The sequence below is a fragment of the Cinclus cinclus genome, chromosome 36 (assembly GCF_963662255.1).
Source record: "Cinclus cinclus chromosome 36, bCinCin1.1, whole genome shotgun sequence".
Classification (NCBI taxonomy): Eukaryota; Metazoa; Chordata; class Aves; order Passeriformes; family Cinclidae; genus Cinclus; species Cinclus cinclus.
In genome coordinates, this window is record NC_085081.1 from 13,040 (window position 1) to 28,547 (window position 15,508).

A 15,508-nucleotide genomic window follows, 5' to 3' on the forward strand; every position below is an offset into this window, starting at 1 on the left:
ACTCCCATTCCCCCCCAGTTCATTCCCATTCCCCCCCAGTTCATTCCCATTCCCCCCAGTTCATTCCCACTCCACCCCAGTTTAACCCCCCCGAGCCCCCCCAGCTCTCAATGGCCGCGCTGTTCCCGCTCTGAGCCGCCTTTGTTCCCCCCCCCCGGGGGGGGCCGAGGTTGCCATGGTAACTGTCACCAACCCCCCCTCCCCCCCCCGGTGTCCCCTCGGTGCTGGCACGGTGACACGGGGGGGGGGAGGGGGAGGGGAGGGGGGGCGCACAGCTTTGGTGACCCCGATTTTTAATTTTAATTTTAATTTTAGTTTCTTGTTTGTTTGTTTGTTTTTTTTTTTGGGAGGGGGAACGACCCCCAAAATTCCGGTTGTGATTTCACCCCAATTATTTTGGGGGGAGTGGGCGGGGCTTGGTTTGGGGTCCCCAAATTTTTCATCTCTGGGGAGGGGGGGGGGGAATGATGACCTTCAATTCCCACCTGGGTATCCCCAAATTTCCTCTCGGGGTCCCCAAATCCCCCCTTGGGATCCCAATTCCCCCTTGGGATCCCCAAATCCCCCTGGGATCCCCAAATCCCCCCCTGGGATCCCCAAATCCCCCCTTGGGATCCCCAAATCCCCCCTTGGGATCCCCAATTCCCCCCTGGGATCCCCAATTCCTCCTTGGGGTCCCAAATCCCCCCCTGGGATCCCCAAATCCCCCCCTGGGGTCCCCAAATCCCCCTTGGGGTCCCCAAATCCCCCTGGGATCCCCAAATCCCCCCCTGGGATCCCCAAATCCCCCTTGGGGTCCCCAAATCCCCCTTGGGGTCCCCAAATCCCCCTGGGGTCCCCAAATCCCCCCCTGGGGTCCCCAAATCCCCCTTGGGGTCCCCAAATCCCCCTTGGGGTCCCAAATCCCCCCCTGGGATCCCCAAATCCCCCTTGGGGTCCCCAAATCCCCCTCTCGATGTCCCCAATTCCCATCCCTGGGTCCCCACATTCCCCCCCCCTTTGGAGGTCCCAAATCCCCCTCCCCCCCCAACCCCCGATATCCCCAACCCCCCCCCCCCTTCCATGTCCCCCCCGCCCCCTCCCCTCTTTATTTATCTATCCATTTTTCAATATATTTATTTAATTTTGGTGGGGAGGTGGGAGGGATCTCCTTCTCCCCCCCCCCCCCCTTTTCCTCTTCCTCCTCCTCCTCCCCTCATTGGCCCATCCTCCCGCATCTCATTAACATCTCATTAACATTCTCATTAGCATCTCCGCGGGGCCCGGCAGGTGGGGAATAAAGCGGCAGAGGAGGCTCGGCCGCCATGCAGCCCCCCCCGCGCCCCCCCCCCGCTCTGCTGCCGGGGCTACTGCTGCTCTGGGCTGCTGGCCACGGTGAGTGCTGGCCCACCCGCCCCTCCCCCTCCCCCCCAAAAAAAGAAAAAAAAAACCCCCCTCCCCGCGCTGGCGCTTTTTTATTTTTTTTTTTCTTTTCCCCACCCCCATCTCCCCAAAATCGCCGCGCTTTGCCGCAGCCCCTCCCCCCTCCTATGATTGTCCCCGATTTTTTTTTTTTTTTTTAATTTTTTTTTTGGGGTGGGGGTGAAGGGGACGTTTCGGGTTTGTCGCGATATCCCCCCCTCCCCCCTCCCTCCCTCCCTCCCTCCTCCTTGTCACCCCAAATTCCCCTCGGGGGGTGGCACTGTCACCTCACCCTGCTGCCCCGGGTGACACCCGGAGCCTCGAGTGTCCCCTCCCCTCCCCCAGGGGTGGGTGACAATGTCCCCATTCCCCCCCCCCTCCCCTCCCCCCAAAGTGCCAGGCGTCACCGCCGCGCTGTCCCTGGCGTGGGTGACACAGAAAAGCGCCATTGTCCCCTCACTGTCCCCTCACTGTCCCCTCACTGTCCCCCCCCCCCATTGTCCCTTGTGGGGGTGGCGGGGGGGGGGGGGGTGGCACAAACTGTCCCTTGTCCCCTTTGTCACCTCCCTGCGTGTGTCCCCCCCTCCCCCCTTCCCCCCCTCCCGGCTTTGGGGACGCGGTGACCTTGGCGCGGTGGCGACCTTGGGGGAGGGGAGGGCGAGTGACCCCGGGGTTGGGGTGGGGGGAGGGGGGGGATTGTGCTGAATCAGCAAAACGCGGTGTCACCAACACCCCCCCCCCCCCCCCCATCGTGTCACCATTCCCTCCCCCCGGCGTTGTCACGGCGACCGGAGGCGATGCCAGAGGGGACACTGGGGGACACGTGCCACCCTCGCTGTCCCCAGGTGTCCCCGAGGTGCCACCCGGCCGTGTCACCCATTTTGGGGACTCCCCCCTCCCCCTCCCGCGATGGTGTCACCGTCCTCGGGACCGGCTGTCCCCCGGTGTCCCCAAGCTCCCAGGGACAACGCTGTCCCCAGTGGTGTGGCTGTCCCCAGTTGTCCCCAAACCCCTGCTCCTCGTGTCCCCTGTCCCCTCTGTGACACTGTCCCTGTGTCACCATCCCTGTCCCCATCCCTGTCCCCTGTCCCTGTCCCATCCCTGTCCCCATCCCTGTCCCCTGTCCCTGTCCCTGTGTCCCTGTCCCATCCCTGTCCCCTGTCCTTGTCCCCTCCGTGACACTGTCCCTGTCCCCATCCCTGTCCCATGTCCCTGTCCCCTCTATGACACTGTCCCTGTGTCCCTGTCCCATCCCTGTCCCTGTGTCCCTGTCCCCATCCCTGTCCCCTGTCCCTGTGTCCCTGTCCCCATCCCTGTCCCTCTGTCCCTGTCCCATCCCTGTCCCCTGTCCCTGTCCCCATCCCTGTCCCCTGTCCCTGTGTCCCTGTCCCCATCCCTGTCCCTTGTCCCTGTCCCTGTCCCCTCTGTGACACTGTCCCTGTGTCCCTGTCCCATCCCTGTCCCCTGTCCTTGTCCCTTGTCCCTGTCCCTGTGTCCCTGTCCCATCCCTGTCCCTTGTCCCTGTCCCTGTGTCCCCATCCCTGTCCCATCCCTGTCCCTGTGTCCCCATCCCTGTCCCTTGTCCCTGTCCCTGTGTCCCTTGTCCCTTGTCCCTGTCCCTGTGTCCCTGTCCCATCCCTGTCCCTGTGTCCCCATCCCTGTCCCTTATCCCTGTCCCCTCTGGTGTCCCTGTCCCTGTGTCCCTGTCCCCTCGGTGACCCCGTGTCCCTGTCCCTGTGCCCAGGCCAGTCCCAGGAGGTGCAGGCAGAGAACGTGACGGTGCTGGAGGGTGGCACTGCAGAGATCACCTGTCACCTGCACAGGTACGACGGCTCCATCGTGGTCATCCAGAACCCGGCCCGGCAGACGCTGTTCTTCAACGGCACCCGCGGTGAGGGACACTGGGGACACTGGGGACATCCAGGGGGCACTGGGGACATCCAGGGGACACTGGGGGACACTGGGGACATGGGGAGCATTGGGGTATTGGTGACATTGGGGCACTGGGGACATTGGGGACGCTGTTCTTAAACGGGCACCAATGGTGATGGACAGGGACATTGGGGACGTTGTCCCTGTGACCCCTCTGTCCCCATGGGTGACCCTTCTGTCCCCCTGTCCCTCTGTCCCCCTGTCCCCCCTGTCCCTCTGTCCCCTCTGTCCCCCCTGTCCCTCTGTCCCCCTGTCCCCCTGTCCCCCTGTCCCTCTGTCCCTCTGTCTCTCTGTCCCTCTGTCCCCTCTGTCCCCCTGTCCCTCTGTCCCTCTGTCCCTCTGTCCCTCTGTCTCTCTGTCCCTCTGTCCCCTCTGTCCCCCTGTCCCCCTGTCCCTCTGTCCCTCTGTCTCTCTGTCCCTCTGTCCCCTCTGTCCCTCTGTCCCTCTGTCCCTCTGTCCCCTCTGTCCCCTCTGTCCCCTCTGTCCCTCTGTCCCTCTGTCCCTCTGTCCCCTCTGTCCCTCTGTCCCCCCTGTCCCCCTGTCCCCTCTGTCCCTCTGTCCCCCTGTCCCTCTGTCCCCCTGTCCCTCTGTCCCCCTGTCCCCCTGTCCCTCTGTCCCCCTGTCCCTCTGTCCCCTCTGTCCCTCTGTCCCCCTGTCCCTCTGTCCCTCTGTCCCTCTGTCCCCTCTGTCCCCCCTGTCCCTCTGTCCCTCTGTCCCTCTGTCCCCCTGTCCCTCTGTCCCTCTGTCCCTCTGTCCCTCTGTCCCTCTGTCCCCTCTGTCCCCCTGTCCCTCTGTCCCCTCTGTCCCTCTGTCCCTCTGTCCCCCTGTCCCCCCTGTCCCCCTGTCCCTCTGTCCCTCTGTCCCCCTGTCCCTCTGTCCCCCTGTCCCTCTGTCCCTCTGTCCCCCTGTCCCTCTGTCCCCTCTGTCCCTCTGTCCCCCTGTCCCTCTGTCCCTCTGTCCCTCTGTCCCCCTGTCCCTCTGTCCCTCTGTCCCCCTGTCCCTCTGTCCCCCTGTCCCTCTGTCCCTCTGTCCCTCTGTCCCTCTGTCCCTCTGTCCCTCTGTCCCCCTGTCCCTCTGTCCCCCTGTCCCCCTGTCCCTCTGTCCCCCCTGTCCCTCTGTCCCCCCTGTCCCCCCTGTCCCCCTGTCCCTCTGTCCCTCTGTCCCCCTGTCCCTCTGTCCCTCTGTCCCTCTCTCCCCCTGTCCCTCTGTCCCCAGCTCTGAAGGACGAACGTTTCGAGCTGGCCGAGTTCAGTCGCCGGCGGCTCCGGCTGCGCCTGGCCCGGGCCCGGCTGGACGTGGCCCGGGCCCGGCTGGACGACGAGGGCGGCTACTTCTGTCAGCTGTACGCAGACGACACCCACCACCAGATAGCCACCCTGACCGTGCTGGGTAGGGCACACCTGGGGGCACCTGGGATGCACCTGGATACACCTGGGGGCACCTGGGATACACCTGGATACACCTGGGGGCACCTGAGCACACCTGGGAGCACCTGGGCACACCTGGGATACACTTGGGGACACCTGGGATACACCTGAGCACACCTGGGATACACCTGGGCACAGCTGGGATACACTTGGGGACACCTGGGATACACCTGGGGGCACCTGGGATACACCTGGGGGCACCTGAGCACACCTGGGAGCACCTGGGCACACCTGGGATACACTTGGGCACACCTGGGATACACCTGGGCACACCTGGGATACACTTGGGGACACCTAGGGGCACCTGAGGTCACCTGGGCGACACAGTGGGGACAAGGATGTGGTGGCACTTCCCCCACACACCCAAAACCAGATCCTGGTGTCCCTTCCCACTCCTTGGGGACACCTGAGCACACCTGAGGTCACCTGGGCACACCTGAGGTCACTCAGTGGCTGCTGGTGGCCGTCACTTCCTGTGCCACCTCCCAAAGCCACATCCTTGTGTCCCCTCCCACCACCTGGGGACACCTGAGGACACACCTGGGGACATGGAGGGAGCACATGGGGGCACCTGGGGACACGGGGAGGGCACCTGGGGACGCAGCTGAGGACAGGTGCTGCACGTGCCGACAGCTGTCCCTTTGTCCCTCTCTCTTGTCCCTCATCTCTCTGTCCTTCTGTGTCCCTGCATCACCTGGATGTCACCTGGCTCACACCTGGCTCTCACCTGTGTCCCCAGTGCCCCCCGAGGAGCCGCAGGTGGAGGCAGCGGCGCTGGCAGTGGAGGGGGGGGAGGTGGAGCTCACCTGTCTCGTGCCCCGAGCGCGACCCCTGGCGACGCTGAGGTGGTACCGGGACCGGCGGGAGCTGCCAGGTGAGACACACCTGGGGACACCTGAGATACTCCTGGGGACACCTGAGATACTCCTGTGGACACACCTGGGGACATACCTGGGGACACCTGAGATACTCCTGGGGACACACCTGGGGATACATGGGGACACACCTGGTACACACCTGGGGACACACCTGGGGATACCTGGTACACACCTGGGGACACGGAGGCGTTCAGGACGTCGTGCAGACGCGTGTCCCCGATGTCCCAGGTGACAGCAGGCACCGGCAGGTAGGGAAGGTGTTCTGGCAGAGCAGCGTCCTGCGGCTGCGCGTCGAGCGCCGCGACCACGGCGCCATCGTCACCTGCGAGGCCACGCACCCTGCCCTGGGCAGGGGCCAGCGCCGGCTCACCCAGTACCAGCTGGACGTGCAGTGTGAGGGCACTGGGATGGACTGGGACTGACTGGGAGGGGATTGGGAGGGACTGGGAGGGGATTGGGATGGACTGGGAGGGACTGGGATGGACTGGGAGGGACTGGGATGGACTGGGAGGGGATTGGGATGGACTGGGAGGGACTGGGAGGGACTGGGATGGACTGGGAGGGGATTGGGATGGACTGGGAGGGACTGGGAGGGACTGGGAGGGGATTGGGAGGGGATTGGGATGGACTGGGAGGGATTGGGATGGACTGGGAGGGGACTGGGAGGGATTGGGATGGACTGGGATAGACTGGGAGGGATTGGGATGGACTGGGAGGGGATTGGGATGGACTGGGAGGGGATTGGGATGGACTGGGAGGGGATTGGGATGGACTGGGATGGACTGGGAGGGGATTGGGATGGACTGGGAGGGACTGGGAGGGGACTGGGATGGACTGGGAGGGACTGGGATGGACTGGGAGGGAGTGGGATGGACTGGGATGGACCAGGAGCACTGGGGACCTGGGGACAGGTGCCACCAGGTGTATCCCAGGTGCCACTGGGGGGCCCCAGGTGTCACCAGGTGGTTCCTGGATGCCGCCGGGTCCCCCCAGGACCCGTAACCCCCCCCCCCCGTGTGTCCCCAGACCCCCCCTCTGCGCGGATCCACCCCTCCCAGAGCGTCCTGCGGGAAGGTGACACCTTGGTGCTCACCTGTGCCACCAATGGCAACCCTCGGTGAGTGACACCTGGGGCACCTGAGTGACAGAGTGACCCATGAGTGACACCTGAGTGACATCTGCTCACACCTGAGTGACACCTGAGTGACTGAGTGACCAATGAGTGACACTGAGTGATCAATGAGTGACACCTGAGTGACATCTGCTCACACCTGAGTGACACCTGTGTGACACCTGAGTGATACCTGCGGAACCTGAGTGACACCTGAGTGACAGAGTGACACCTGACACTGAGTGACACCTGGGGCACACCTGAGTGACAGCGACACCTGAGTAACATCTGCTCCCACCTGAGCGATTCCTGTTCCCACCTGTCCCTCGCAGCCCCTCAGTCACCTGGAGCCGAGGTAACGAGTCCCTGCCGGCGCGGGCGAAGGCCGAGGGCGAGCGGCTGACGCTGCCGGCGCTGGCCCCGCAGGACAACGGCTCCTACACCTGCCAGGTGGGCAACGCCCACGGCCGCGCCGCCGACACCTACGTGCTCGTGGTGTACGGTCAGTGACACCTGCGGTACCTGGGGGCACACCTGGGGGGCGGCTGGGCGTGAGTGGGACGTACCTGGGGGGTGGTTGGGAGCACACCTGGGTTACCTGGGCGTTCTTGGGACACACCTGGGAGTACCTGGGTCAGCCGGGGTACCTGGGGGACCTGGGGTGCAGCTGGGACACACCTGGGGGTAGCTGGGGGCACACCTGGGGTACCTGGGCATGGTTGAAACACAGCTGGGACACACCTGGGGATGGTTAAGACACACCTGGGGGCAGCTGGGGGTGGTTTGCGCTCACCTGGGGACACCTGAGGGTGGTTAGGATACACTTGGGGGCACACCTGGGCACACACCTGGACCCCTCCCCGCTGTGACCCCTCCCCTCCCCCCCCCCATGGCAGACCCCGGGGCGGTGGTGGCGGCGCAGGGGGCGGGGCCTTTTGCCGTGGTGGGCGGGGCCTTGGCCCTGCTGGTGTTCCTGCTGCTGCTGCTGCTCGGGGCCCTGGTCTGGTGTTCCGTCCGACAGAAAGGTGGGCGTGACTTCCGGGGATTAGGGGGTGTGACTTCCGGGAGTGGGGGCGTGACTTCCGGGGATTAGGGGGTGTGACTTCCGGGATTTGGGGCGTGACTCCCGGTGATGGGGTGTGACTACCGGGAGTGGGGGGCGTGACTTCCGGTGATGGGGTGTTACTTCCGGGAGTGGAGGCGTGACTTGTGGGATTTGTGGGGTGTTACTTCCGGGGATGGGGGTCTGACTTCCGGGAGTGGGGGCGTGACTTCCGGGGATGGGGGGGTGGGACTTCCGGAAACTGGCGTGTATTCCGGAAGTGATTTTTGTGACTTCCGGAAGTGGGTGGGGGTTATCTGCAGGAGTGGACGTGGTTTTTTCTGTGTGGATGGGTGGAGCCAGATAAGGGGCGGGGTTTGCTCAGGGGGTATGGTCAGCAGATGGGTGGGGCTATGGGAGAGGGGCCTGAGAGATGGGTGGAGAGTTGGGAGAGGGGTGGGAAGGGAAGGGCGGGGACACTGAGGGCGTGGCCCAGCCGTCCCAGGTGTGTCCTGGGTGTGTCCCCACGTGTCCCCTGCGTCCCCAGGCTCGTACCTGACGCACGAGGCCAGCGGGCTGGAGGAGCACGGCGAGGCCCGCGAGGCTTTCCTGGGGGGAGAGGCCGGGAAGCGCAAGGAGGAATTCTTCATCTGAGGGGGGGGGAGAGGGGACAGCGGGGACACCGCGGGGACAGAGGGGGAGGGGACAGAGCCGGGGACGTCACTGCGGGGAGGGGGAGGGGAGCGGGGGGAGGGGACACGGGGACATCCGTGGGGGGGGAGGGGAAGCAGCTGCAGGATGGGGGGAGGGGAGGGGGAGGGGAATGAGCTCCCTCCCCAAACCCTGCCCCTCCCCCCCGCAGCCCCCGGGGTGGGGGAGGGGCTCAGCCCCAGGGTGGGGGAGGGGCCCAGTTTTGGGTGCTCCCAAAGATCAAAGCCATGAGGGGGTGGGTGTTGGGGGAGGGGCGTGTCCGTGTCCCCACGCACAATTTGGGGGGGGGGGGCAGGGTGGGGGAGGGGAAGGGGTGGGTGATGATGTATGAGGGGGTGTGGCTTGGCGTGGCCCCGCCCCCTCCGCAGGTGTGTCTGTAAATAACCTTTTAACCACCTTTGATACGCAATAAAACCCCCGATTCGTACGGCGGGCTGCTCGCAGGGGGACTGGGACAAACTGGGATGGACTGGGATGGGACTGGGAGGGACTGGAAAGAGATCAGGTGGCAACCTGGGGTCCTTAGACCACGCCGAGAGTCTCTGGACCGAACTGGGATTCCCTGGGGCGTACTGGGAGTCCCCAGGGCCGTACTGGGAGTCCCCAGGGCCGTACTGGGAGTCCCCAGGACCGTACTGGGAGCACTGGTTTGAACTGGGGGAGGACTCCGAGGTTTCCCCACCCTGCGCCGCCAGGGGGAGCCAACGGCGCGCCAAGCCCCGCCCACACTGCGGCCCCGGAGCCCCGCCCCCTCCCGCCATTGGCCGCTGGTGACGTCACCAGCAAAAGACCCCACCCCCTGCGGCTAACGGAGTGGGCTGGGCTAAAGTGTCCCCGGCGGAAGCGGAAACGCTTCCGGGTCCTACCGGAAGCCGGAAGTCGCCGCCGGGGGGGGCGCGACGCGGCCGCGACAGCGAGTGAGGGGCCCGGGGGGGTCGGGGCGGCTTTGGGAGATTTCGGGGGGTCTTGGGGACAGCCGGGGGGTGTTTGGGGCCCCTCTGAGGGGACTTGAGGGGTTTTAGAGGAGTCTGGGGGGGACTTGGGGGGTCCGGAGGTCTCTGGGGGGGGGGGGGGGTCGGGGTCCCTCGTTCCGCTGCTGACCTCGACCCCTCCCCCTGTTTTCCCCCCAGCCCCCCGGGATGTCGCAGCCGCCGTCCCCGGAGCCGCCCCCGCCCCCCCCGGCGCCCCCCTCCCCCCGCAGGGCCCCGTCGGGTCCCCCCCGGCGCCAGCAGGACGAGGAGGAGGAGGAAGAGGAGGAGGAAGAAGTGGGGGGAGGGGCCCCCGGGCCGCGGGCCAAAGGCTCCGTGTGTGAGTGGGGGAGGGGCAAGGGGGGCTGGGGATGACTCTGAGGGGGGTGGCCTTGGGTGGGGGGAGGTTCCCAGTGTGACACCATTGTCCCCGTGTCCCTTTGTCAGTCCCCAGGGGGTCCCAGTGCCACCCCAAGTCCTTGTGTCCCCTCAGACCAGCTGGGTGTCCCTGAGCCATCCCCAGGTGTCACCCCCATGTCCCTGAGTCCCCCTTTGGGTGTCCCCAGAGCTGTCCCTGTCCCATCCCAGGGTGTGTCCCCGTGTCCCTTTGGGTGTCCCCGTGTCCCTTTGGGTGTCCCTGTCCCATCCCAAAGTGTCCCCGTGTCCCTTTGGGTGTCCCCGTGTCCCTTTGGGTGTCCCTGTCCCATCCCAAAGTGTCCCCGTGTCCCTTTGGGTGTCCCCGTGTCCCTTTGGGTGTCCCTGTCCCATCCCAAAGTGTCCCCGTGTCCCTTTGGGTGTCCCTGTCCCATCCCAAAGTGTCCCTGTGTCCCTTTGGGTGTCCCCGTGTCCCTTTGGGTGTCCCCGTGTCCCTTTGGGTGTCCCTGTCCCATCCCAAAGTGTCCCTGTGTCCCTTTGGGTGTCCCCGTGTCCCTTTGGGTGTCCCCGTGTCCCTTTGGGTGTCCCTGTCCCATCCCAAAGTGTCCCCGTGTCCCTTTGGGTGTCCCTGTGTCCCTTTGGGTGTCCCCGTGTCCCTTTGGGTGTCCCTGTCCCATCCCAGGGTGTGTCCCCGTGTCCCTTTGGGTGTCCCCGTGTCCCTTTGGGTGTCCCTGTGTCCCTTGGGGTGTCCCCGTCCCATCCCCACGATGTCCCCTGGGACAACCCCACCCCCACGTCCCCCTCCCCCCTCAGACCGCCTGGGCTCCCGCCGCTGCCGCCGCTGTCTGATCACGTTCCCGGACGCGGCGTTCGCCGCCCGCCACGCCAAGCGCCAGCACCCGCGGGACTTCGCCGCCGCCGCCCTGCGCGGGGCGCTCTTCGTCTGCTTCGTCTGCTCCCGCCCCTTCGGCTCCTCCCCCGCGCTGCTACGTCACCAGCGAGGCCACGCCCACCCCGCGCCGACTTCCGCCGGAAAAGTCACGCCCCTTCCGGCTCTGCCTCCGCCGGCCACGCCCCCTCTGGCCTGCACCGAGTGCGGGCGCGCGTTCGCCCGCGAGGGGGCGCTGCACCGTCACTACATCCGGCACGCGCGGGGGGAGCTCTGAGGGGCGGGGCTTGCCGAAGGGGAGGGGCTTGCGAAGCGGGAAAATAAAAACGGCGGCTCCTCATTGGTTGTGACGTCACCTAGTGCGCGCGAAGGGGTGTGGCAATCCCGCGACCCCCGCCCTCCGGCGCCATGACGTCACGCCGATGACGTCGCCGCGTAATTGACGACACCGAGCCCCGGGGCCATGACATCGCTTCCTGTTGACGGCGTCGCCGCGCTCTCCCCGCCGCCGCCGCGACGTCGCTTCCCCTCCCCCCCCCCCACCCCCCCTCCGTCCCCCTCCCCTCCCCCGCCGCGATCGCGACCGAGCGGCCACCCCGGGGCTCTCGTTGGCCACCGGGGCCCGGCTCAGAGCTCGCCGCGGGCGTGCAGCATGTAGTGCTCGTGCAGCTCGGCCACCAGCCCGAAGGCCCCGGCGCATTCGGTGCAGCGGAACGGGGGAGGGGCCGGCGGCGGGGGAGGGGCCGGGGGAGGGGGAGGGGCCGCTCGTCGGGGCGGGGGAGGGGCGGGGGGCGCGGATCCAGGGGGGCTGCGGCGACGGCGTCGCCAACCGTGGTGGTCGCAGCGATGAGCGCCCAGAGCCCCCGGCGCCACGAAGCCGAGGCCGCACTCGGCGCAGATGTAGTGGAACTTGAACGGCGGCGAGGACGAGGAGGAGGAGGAGGAGGAGGAGGAAGACGAGGAGGAGGAGGAAGGCGGGGGAGGGGCCGGGGCGAGGTTCTGGGGTCTGGCCCCGCCCATGGGCGGAGCCTGGGGTCGCTTCCTGCCCACGTGGTAACTGCGGTGAACTTTGAGAGCCCTGGAGGTGCCGAAGCCTCTCCCGCACTCCGGGCACTTGTGCCACTCCTCCGCCCCTCCCCCCCCCGCGCCGCGAGGACCCGGGCTGGCCCCTCCCCCACCGCCTCCTTCACTCTCCCCTCCCCCTCCAGCATCCAAAAACGGGCGAGGCTCCTCCCCCGACGGGCGGCTCCGGGCACCTGTTTTTGGGGGGGAGGAGGGGGTGGGGTCAGAGAGGGGCGATTCAAATTTTGGAGGGAGGGACGGGTGTCGGGGAGGGGGAGGGGCGGTACCTGCGCAGCCGTTGGCGGAGGGGGGGGAGGGGGCGCCGCTGTCCCCCGATGATGACGTCACCGACGTGGCCTCGGAGGCGGAGTCTTCGTCCTCGGGCAGCGCCGGCGGCGCTGGGGGGGGAGGGGACGGGGGGGACACCGGTGATGGCACCGGGGAGCGCCCCTCCCCCCCCGGCCCCGCCCTCGCACCTGCGCCCCTCCCCCGCTCACCGCCGGGCGCTGCCGCTTCTTCCTCCTCCTCCTCTTCCTCGTCCTCTTCTTCTTCTTCTTCTTCTTCTTCTTCCTCCTCCTCTTCCTCCTCCTCTGCGAAGGCGCCGTCCTCGCTCCCGCCCTGTCCCGGGCCCCGCCCGGCCGCCATCATGGCCGCCCTGAGGGACACGCCCACATCAGCCAGGCCACGCCCACCGCGTGCTGAGCCCCGCCCACCTTACACCCCCCCTCTTGTGGCACAAGCCCCGCCCACAAACCCTTCAGCCCCTCCCATCTCCCCCAGGCCAAATTTGCATCCCACAAGCCCCTCCCCCCATCTGCCACCCCTCCCCCACTCCCCCAAGGCCTCTCCCCCCATCTCCCACCCCTCCCCCACCCCCCAAAGCCCCTCCCCATCTCCCACCCCTCCCCCACTCTCCCAAAGCCCCTCCCCCACCCCTCGAGCCCCTCCCACCCCCTTTCCCCCCACCTCCCCCCCGTGCCCCCCTCACTGTCAATCCCACAACGCCCCGCGCCACCCCGCGGTGGGGGAGGGGCGGGTGCTCCCCGCTGGGGGGCGCTGTCCCCGAGCTCCCACAATGCCCCGCGCTCCCCTCTCCCCTCCCCTCTCCCCTCCCTCCCCTTCCCCCCCCCCCCCCCCCCGGGCCGCTCTCACCGCTCGGAGCCGCTCCCGGAGCCGCCGCCGCCGCCGCCGAGCGGCGCATGCGCGGAGAGGGGCGGGGCCACAGCGAAAACACGCCCCCTCCCCTTTAAACCCCACCTCCCTGAGGCCACGCCCTCCGAGAGCGTCCGCCCCTCCCCGGGCGGGAAAACCGGCGTGTCACGTGGCCGGGGGTTTGTGTCACGCGCGCGCTCACGTGACCTTCTGGTGTTCGGGGATTTTTGGGGGTGGGGGAGGGACACGTGATCGGCGGGTCACGTGACCGGGACGAACCCAAAAATCCGCCCCCGGGGAGCGAAACTGGGACGTGGGAGCGGAACTGGGATGGGGGGGGGGGAGGGGGGAAAACCCCAAATGGGGGGGGGGGGAGGGGTCAAAGCAGGGGAATTGGGGGGAATCCCAAATCCAAGAGCTCGAAATATGGGGGGACCCCAAATCTGTGGGGCTGGGACATGGGTGGGGGGGGTGGGGGGGGTCCTGATCTATGGGGATGGGACTCGTGGAAACCCCAAATCTATGTGGGAATGACAGGGGGACCCCAAATCTGTGGGGCTGGGACATGGGGGGTGGGGTGGAGACCCTAAATCCATGGGGCTGAGACACAGGGGACCCCAAATCAGTGGGGCCAAAAAGGAGAGACCCCAAATCTGAGAGTCTGAGAACTTTAGGATCCCCAAATCAATGGGGCCTGGACATGGGGGGGACCCCAAATCAATGGGGCCGGGACATGGGGGGGACCCCAAATCTGAGTCTGAGAACTTTAGGATCCCCAATCGATGGGGCCTGGACATGGGGGGGACCCCAAATTACGGGTCCAGGACCCCAAACTCGTTTCCCCCGGGGTCAGTGGAGCAGAGGTGGGGGTGGGGCCGGTTTTGGGGTGCCCATAATTGGGGGGCGGGGGCGGGTGCCCCACATTCCTGGGTCGGGCCGCCTCCCCCAACCCCCGCCCCACAGGTAATTGTGGGGGTGGGGGCGGGGGATAAAGGGGACCCCCCCTCCCCCCGCTGTCCCGGAGCCGAACCGGGCCGGGATGGAGCAGCGGGAGCGGCTGCGGCTGCTGCTGGTGCTGGGAGCGGCGCTCGGGGGTACGGGGGAGGGGGACGGGGGGGGGGGGGGGCGGGGGATGGGGGGGTCCCGTGGGTGGGTCTGGGGTGTTATGGGGCTCTATGGGGTGGTTATGGGGTGGTTATGGGGGGCTATGGGGTGGTTATGGGGCTCTATGTGGTGGTTATGGGATGGTTATGGGGGGGCTATGGGGTGGTTATGGGGGTGTTATGGGGCTCTATGGGGTGGTTATGGGATGGTTATGGGGGCTATGGGGCTCCCATGGGTTCTATGGGGTGCAGTGGGGGTCCATGGGCGCTATGGGGCTCTATGGGGTGGTTATGGGGTGGTTATGGGGGATATGGGGTACTATGGGGGTCCCGTGGGTGGGTCTGGGGTGTTATGGGGCTCTATGGGGTGGTTATGGGGGGCTATGGGGCTCTATGGGTGGTTATGGGATGGTTATGGGGGCCTATGGGGGCTATGGGATGGTTATGGGTGCTATGGGGTGGTTATGGGGCTCTATGGGGTGGTTATGGGGTGGTTATGGGGGATATGGGGCTCTATGGGGTGGTTATGGGGGCTATGGGGCTCTATGGGGTGGTTATGGGGCTCTATGGGATGGTTATGGGGTGGTTATGGGGTGCTATGGGGCTCTATGGGTGGTTATGGGATGGTTATGGGGGCTATGGGGCTCCATGGGTTCTATGGGGAGCAGTGGGGGTCCATGGGCGCTATGGGGCTCTATGGGGGGGTTATGGGGCTCTATGGGATGGTTATGGGGTGGTTATGGGGTGCTATGGGGCTCTATGGGGTGGTTATGGGATGGTTATGGGGGCTATGGGGTGCTATGGGGCTCTATGGGGTGGTTATGGGATCCATAGGGGTTATGGGGGTTATGGGGGGGCTATGGGTGCTATAGGGTGTCAGGGGGGGCTATAGGGCGCTATGGGGTGGTTGTGGGGGTCCCATGGGTTCTATGGGGTGCAGTGGGGGTCCATGGGCGCTATGGGGTGTGAGGGGTCCCTATGGGGTCTGGGGTCTCTGGGGGGGGTCCGGGGTCCCCACCGGGTCCCCCCCGAGTCCTTTGGACCCCCCCAGAACCCTGGGGGGGAGGAGGGGGGAGGGGGGGGGGAGGTGCCTCCCCTCCCCCCTCGCCCCTCCCCCATTCTAACCCCTCTCCCCTCCCCCACAGCTCTGTGCCCCCCACTCCGGGCCGCTCCCGCCCCTCCCCCACCCTCCCGATGTCCCCTGCCCGCCCCTCCCCCACCGCCGCCATCCCCTCCCCCCACTGCCCCCGGACTGCCAGGGGGAGGCGATGGCGACCGAAACCACCCTCGGGGCTACCAAGGAGGGGACACCCGGGGACACTTTGGGACGCGGCGATGACGTCACCGGAAGTGCCGCCACCCTGGTGGCCGCTGTCACCTCCCCCACGGGAGGCGATGACCTTGCGGTAGCCCCCGGTGGGGACATGGTGGCCACGGAGGGGACGGCCCGGCCCGGT

The 15,508-nt window shown here is 66.8% G+C and overlaps 5 protein-coding genes across 5 annotated transcripts in view; 4 read left to right on the forward strand and 1 right to left on the reverse strand.

Annotated features, from left to right (window-relative positions):
* The first annotated feature begins 1,304 nt into the window (after positions 1–1,304).
* On the forward strand, positions 1,305–8,445 carry CADM4 (cell adhesion molecule 4). Its single transcript, XM_062512326.1, has 9 exons — positions 1,305–1,374; positions 3,140–3,292; positions 4,549–4,722; positions 5,500–5,634; positions 5,867–6,031; positions 6,665–6,755; positions 7,082–7,251; positions 7,646–7,774; positions 8,339–8,445. The coding sequence occupies exons 1-9, from the start codon at positions 1,305–1,307 to the stop codon at positions 8,443–8,445; spliced, it is 1,194 nt and encodes a 397-aa protein (XP_062368310.1).
* An 895-nt stretch (positions 8,446–9,340) lies between these two features.
* Positions 9,341–11,056, forward strand: ZNF576 (zinc finger protein 576). The gene is made up of 3 exons (XM_062512419.1): positions 9,341–9,419; positions 9,633–9,810; positions 10,659–11,056. Exons 2-3 carry the CDS (start codon positions 9,642–9,644, stop codon positions 11,009–11,011), a joined length of 522 nt encoding a protein of 173 aa, XP_062368403.1. The 5' UTR covers positions 9,341–9,419; positions 9,633–9,641; the 3' UTR covers positions 11,012–11,056.
* Positions 11,057–11,361: 305 nt separating this feature from the next.
* On the reverse strand, positions 11,362–13,006 carry ZNF575 (zinc finger protein 575). The gene is made up of 4 exons (XM_062512429.1): positions 12,949–13,006; positions 12,294–12,451; positions 12,084–12,194; positions 11,362–11,990 (listed from the first exon to the last, which is right to left on the reverse strand). The coding sequence occupies exons 2-4, from the start codon at positions 12,442–12,444 to the stop codon at positions 11,362–11,364; spliced, it is 891 nt and encodes a 296-aa protein (XP_062368413.1). The 5' UTR covers positions 12,445–12,451; positions 12,949–13,006.
* A 724-nt stretch (positions 13,007–13,730) lies between these two features.
* Positions 13,731–14,923, forward strand: LOC134055858 (shematrin-like protein 2). Its single transcript, XM_062512327.1, is given in 5 exon segments — positions 13,731–13,811; positions 13,912–14,227; positions 14,230–14,479; positions 14,481–14,668; positions 14,736–14,923. Coding segments are annotated over 5 exon segments (1,023 nt in total).
* A 396-nt stretch (positions 14,924–15,319) lies between these two features.
* Positions 15,320–15,508, forward strand: part of LYPD3 (LY6/PLAUR domain containing 3) — a 2,197-nt gene continuing 2,008 nt past the window's right edge. Inside the window, exon 1 of the mRNA XM_062512328.1 lies at positions 15,320–15,506. Coding sequence (XP_062368312.1) covers positions 15,320–15,506 — 187 coding nt within the window. The remainder of the gene's footprint in view (positions 15,507–15,508) is intronic.

Excerpts from the sequence above, each read along its gene's own strand:
- CADM4 (XM_062512326.1), top strand. The coding sequence starts at position 1,305 with ATGCAGCCCCCCCCGCGCCCCCCCCCCGCTCTGCTGCCGGGGCTACTG. Across the intron at positions 5,635-5,866 it reads GGACCGGCGGGAGCTGCCAG|GTGACAGCAGGCACCGGCAG; the intron begins GTGAGACACACC and ends CCGATGTCCCAG. Across the intron at positions 7,252-7,645 it reads CTACGTGCTCGTGGTGTACG|ACCCCGGGGCGGTGGTGGCG; the intron begins GTCAGTGACACC and ends CCCCCATGGCAG.
- ZNF575 (XM_062512429.1), bottom strand. The coding sequence starts at position 12,444 with ATGATGGCGGCCGGGCGGGGCCCGGGACAGGGCGGGAGCGAGGACGGC. Across the intron at positions 12,195-12,293 it reads AGAAGCGGCAGCGCCCGGCG|CGCCGCCGGCGCTGCCCGAG; the intron begins GTGAGCGGGGGA and ends CTCCCCCCCCAG. Across the intron at positions 11,991-12,083 it reads CTCCGCCAACGGCTGCGCAG|GTGCCCGGAGCCGCCCGTCG; the intron begins GTACCGCCCCTC and ends CCCCAAAAACAG.
- ZNF576 (XM_062512419.1), top strand. The coding sequence starts at position 9,642 with ATGTCGCAGCCGCCGTCCCCGGAGCCGCCCCCGCCCCCCCCGGCGCCC. Across the intron at positions 9,811-10,658 it reads GCGGGCCAAAGGCTCCGTGT|ACCGCCTGGGCTCCCGCCGC; the intron begins GTGAGTGGGGGA and ends CTCCCCCCTCAG.